Genomic DNA, 5,013 nt, shown 5'->3' with positions numbered 1-5,013 from the left:
GGGAAAGATAGATACCTGCAGACCTGCTTCACCGCCTGTGAAGTGACTCCCCTGCAGATGGGGAGCCAGGAGCTTGAACCGGGATCCTGATGCTGGTCCTTGTAGTGGACTTTCTATAATGTTAACTACTATTATTACTTAAGGAATTGCTGACTTAAGCCTGGGGAAAATGAAGACATATGTAAGTCAATCTACTGGCCTTGACATTCTTGCTGCCACTCCTCCATGTGAACTTTTTCCCCCTCCAGATAAGAGAGGGATAAACACCACAGCACTGAACTTTCCCGCAGTGCAGCAGAGGCTGGAACCCAGGTCTTGATATTCTACTTATTTTTCTATAAATTGGGAGTAATGAGATAAGCTTTGCTCCTCTGCCTCCCATTCTCTACCGCTCTTGCAAACATCTAAGTTTCCAGGATTCTCCTGGCTCATTTATAACCACTAGATGGCCAAGCTACAGGGTGACTATTTCCTTAGGCAAGCAAACACTTTAGCCCTCTAATATGGTATTTCCTGGGGTTGGAATAGCAACAGAAGTCCTGTGGGGAAGAGCTCTGCCAAAACACTCATTCCCGGGAAGCGATTGGTAAACTGACAAATGTGCCCAGTCTTGTACAACATCCTGTAACCTCCACATGCCGCCCCTGGCAGGCCTTATTCCTCTTTGGATCCCTGAGCCAAGGAGACCAACAGATGTGATCCTACCTGAATAAAACAGACAAAAATGTGCGCTTAGAAAAAAGGTCCGTTTATTGGCAATAAGAAAGCATTCCTCTAAACCATGGAGGGGGCCCTGAACATTTAAGTCTCCTATGTACACAACTTAATCAAGCAAGAGTAAGGATTCGAGCTAAATAAATTAAATCAAACTCTCTTGCTACGAAACAATCAACGAAAAACTAGCACAGTGCGTTTAGGGGGCTTGCACAAAGTTCTCCCTGTCACACTGCAATGTCCTGGAGCTAAGAATCCGAGCAATTACTCGGAGTGGCACAAAACTGCTCCCCACGGACTCCTAAGGCAGTCACTGGTCAGTAGAGTCCAAGGCCTAACAAATTTCCCCGAAAACAGGCGTACCCTGTGGTTCTGAGCCTGGCCTGCAGCTGAAGAGCCAAGTCCTAAAGAGCTGATGGTTGGCAGACACCCTTTTGGGCGGTGAGTCCTCGAAGAACCTCAAGCAGCAGACCTCAGCTGCCCGGCTGGATCCGCTAGGCGTCCAGATCGAAGTCGTCGCGCTCGTCGTTGTACTCCAGCACGTGCCGCTTGATCTTGGACGAGTCCACCCAGGTGACGAAGTCCTCCATGCTGCGAGTGACCAGGAAGGCGGGGTCGGTGACCACATCGGGGCCCACCCGCACGTGGCCCTGCTCCACGAAGGCCACGGCGGCCTGGAGGTGCTGCGCCATGCGTAGCTTGAGGAGCACGGTGGGCAGGCGGCGGCGGCAAAAGGACGAGGCGGTGACGAAGTCGCAGAGCTCGAGCGAGCCGCGCGTGGGCACCAGGCCGAGCGCGTACAGCTTGTCCAGCAGCGCGGCCGAAGCGCGCACGCGGAACGGGTCGCGCTCTGGCAAGTCGCGCAGGCGCCGCGCCAACTCCCGGACCGCGCGGCTCAGTTGGTTGTAGCGCGTGTAGTCCTCGCGTCGCTGCAGCCGATACCGCCGCAGCACCCGCAGTTCATGCAGGTTGTGGTCGGTAACCTCCCAGTTCAGGAAGTCCACCTGCTTCAGCAGCTTCTGCTCATGGAATTTAAGTTTCCGCACCATGATGGCGGCGCACGGAGCAGCAGAATCGATGGCGGCTCGATAGCTTGCTGCGACTTCCGCCTCGGCCAGCAAAGATCACACCGCTTCCGGTTACTGGACCAATAGGAAGAGGCTCTGAGGCCACAGCCTTTATTCCCATTGGCCACGACGGGGCCGCGCCTCCTCAGCTGTATCTCGCGGTTCTTCGGTTTCTAGTTCACAAAGGGATGGGCTAGAAGAGGGTAGACGGAAATGTGTCGCCTCTGCTTTCCAAGGCGGAGTTGGTATCCCCCAGTCACGTAATTATTTCCTCTTATTCTGAGGTCTGCCTTTCAGCTGCTCTCCGGAGAGTAGTCCCCACGACAGCTGAAGCGGCCAGTTCAGGGGGAGAGGATGTGACGCCGTGCTTGTTCAGTTCTGATTCGTCCGGTCTTTGCTCAACATTCACCGTTGCTGAGTGTAGGCTTCCTCCCGCCCTGTGGATCCCGGTGGGTGGTGGTGGTGGAGGAAATAAGCCGTAACCCTCGCCGCTCGCCCGCGTCAGGTCCTCCACGGGACGGGCGGGTTGGCACCCAGTCCGCGAAAGGCTGATTCCCGGGCCGCTTCTACGTGCTGAACCGGGTCCTTCCCAGGACCCACCTGAAAATGCTATTAGCAAGGTGCTTGGTGATTCCTAAACCCCAGCAGGTCTGAGGAACTCGGACAGTGAATACAAGTCCAGGCTCGTACGAAGTAGCCTGATTGCATGGTCACTTTCTGGTCACTGAGATAACAAATAGGGCGGTTGGGGGCCAATTAGATGTGTAAATTATGTCTGGGTGCAACGCGGGCAGGGTAACTTCCTTTGCCCAAGCCTGTGACGCCACCTAGCTTCTTCGCAGGTCTTTTGATTTTATTCTGCATAGTTTCGGTTGTCTTTTAGAGTTTGTTTGATATATAGAAAGTAATAATGTGTAACTTGTAAAGTATAGTGAATACTTGTGGACTCGATAGCCAACTTAAGACATCATCTGCTTTAAAAAAAAAAAAAAGGGGAAGGGTTGGGATAATGGTTATGCAAAGAGACTTACCCAAAAACCCAGGTTCAATAGCCGGCACCACCATAAGCCAGAGCTGAGCAGTGCTCTGGCCTCTCTTTGTAACTTTTTTTCTGTCTCTCTCTCATTAAAATAAATAAACAAACATAAGCAAGAAGCCATCTGAACCTATTTTTACCTTCCCAGTCACACACCTCTACTCCCCACCCCTCAGACAGATGCAAAAGAAGACATCATCTATAAAAAAAAAAAAAGGGGAAGGGTAGTCGTGCAGTAATGCGGCAGGTTAAGCACAGGGGGCGAAAGTACAAGCATCCTCCATCAGGATCCTGGATCCAGCCTCCCCCCCCCCCACCTTCAGGGTAGTCCCTTCACAAGAGGTGAAGCAGGTCTGCATGTGGCTGTCTTTCTCCCTGTCTTCCCGTCCTCTCTCCATCTCTCTGTCGTATCTAACAACGACGACATCAATAACAACAACAATAAAACAAGGGCAACAAAAGGGAATAAATAAATATTTTAAAAAGTGGGGAGACAGCTGAAGTTCTGAGGTCCCAAGTTCAATCCCCAAGACCACCATAAACTAGAGCTGAGCAATACTCTGGTTATAAATAAATAAATAAATGGATAAATAAATAAAGTAGCTTTATCCTTATACATATATCCCTAAATATACTGAAAGCTCTATACTCTTAAGTGGACCTTATGGGACCGTACAGTTTGTTGGAAATGCAGTTTAAAACCCCATCCTGACTTGCAGAAGCTGCATTTAACAAGATCTCAAAGAAACATGTATGCTCACTGACAGTTGAGAATTGTTGCATATGGGACATCATACAATTTGGAGCTTACTTATTTTTATTTTATTATTAGTTTTTGCCTCCAGGGTAATCGCTGGGGCTCAGTGCCTGCGCTAAGAATCCACTGCTCCTGGAGGCCATTTTTCCCCTTTTTTATCATTGTTGTTATTGTTGTGTAGGATAGGACAGAGAGAAATGGAAAGAGGAGGGGAAGACAGGGGAGAGAAAGATAGACACCTGCAGACCTGTTCACCATTTGTGAAGTGGCTCCCCCCATGCAAGTGGGGAGCCAGGGGCTCTAACTGGGATCTTTAAGCTTGTCCTTGCCCTTCATGTCATGTGCGCTTAATCCACTGTGCTATCACCTGGCCCCCCTTATTTATTTTTTAAATATTTATTTTATTTTTGAGAGAGATGCAGAGAGGGAGAGAAGAGAGAGAAAAATCAGAGCACTGCTCAGCTCTGGCTTATGGTGGTGCTAAGGATTGAACCTGGAACTTTGGAGCCTCAAGAAGGAACGTCTGTTTGTATAACCATTGTACTATCTCCCCCGCCCATTTAAATGTTTGTGCTAGTAAGAGGAAGGAGAGAGAGATATGGAACACCAGAGCAACACTCTGGCACATGAAATGTCAGAATGGAACTTGGGATACCATGCTTGTAATTTCAACCACACAGCCACGGCGCCACCTCCTGTTCAGTGATTTGGTACTTAATATATTTGTAGCTGTATGTAGTTAGGTTATTTTTCCCCCCTGCTGCGTATACATCATTTGCTTCTGACTTAGTATTGTATTGCTTTTTTGGTCTTTTAAAAATGTATTTATTTACTTATTTATTTACCCTTGAGTTTTTTTATTATAGTTATTCTTACTGATGTCGTCATTGTTAGATAGGACCGAGAGAAATGGAGAGAGGAGGGGAAGACAGAGAGGGGGAGAGAAAGACACCTGGAGACCTGCTTCACTGCCTATGAAGCGACCCCCCTGCAGGTGGGAAGCCAGGAGATCGAACCTGGATCCTTATTCCCGTCCCTGCGCTTCACGCCACATGGCGTGTGCTTAACCCATTGTGCTATCACCCAATACCCTTTTTTGGTCTTTTTTGAGGAAGCCTTTGAAAATTTATTTGCGCTTAAGCACAGGTGGCACAAAGCACAAGGACTGGCATAAGGATCCTGGTTTGAGCCCCCAGCTCCCTGCCTGCAGGGGAGTCGCTTCACAGGTGGTGAAGCAGGTCTGCAGGTGTCTGTCTTTCTCATCCCTCTCTGTCTTCCTCTCCTCTCTCCATTTCTCTCTGTCCTATCCAACAACGACAACAACAATAATAACTACAACAATAAAACAACAAGGGCAACAAAAGGGAGGGAATAAATAAAATTAAAAAATTATATATATATATATATATATATATATATATATATATATATATATAAAG

General features: G+C 48.5%; 1 protein-coding gene across 1 annotated transcript; it reads right to left on the bottom strand.

The window, feature by feature from the left end:
* Positions 1 to 727: 727 nt before the first annotated feature.
* IMP3 (IMP U3 small nucleolar ribonucleoprotein 3) lies at positions 728 to 1,818 on the bottom strand. The gene has a single exon (XM_007525757.3). The coding sequence runs from the start codon at positions 1,761 to 1,763 to the stop codon at positions 1,209 to 1,211; it is 555 nt and encodes a 184-aa protein (XP_007525819.1). The 5' UTR covers positions 1,764 to 1,818; the 3' UTR covers positions 728 to 1,208.
* Positions 1,819 to 5,013: the final 3,195 nt, after the last annotated feature.

This window comes from Erinaceus europaeus, chromosome 16, assembly GCF_950295315.1.
Source record: "Erinaceus europaeus chromosome 16, mEriEur2.1, whole genome shotgun sequence".
Taxonomy (NCBI): domain Eukaryota; kingdom Metazoa; phylum Chordata; class Mammalia; order Eulipotyphla; family Erinaceidae; genus Erinaceus; species Erinaceus europaeus.
This window is presented reverse-complemented; position numbering and strand designations above follow the sequence as displayed.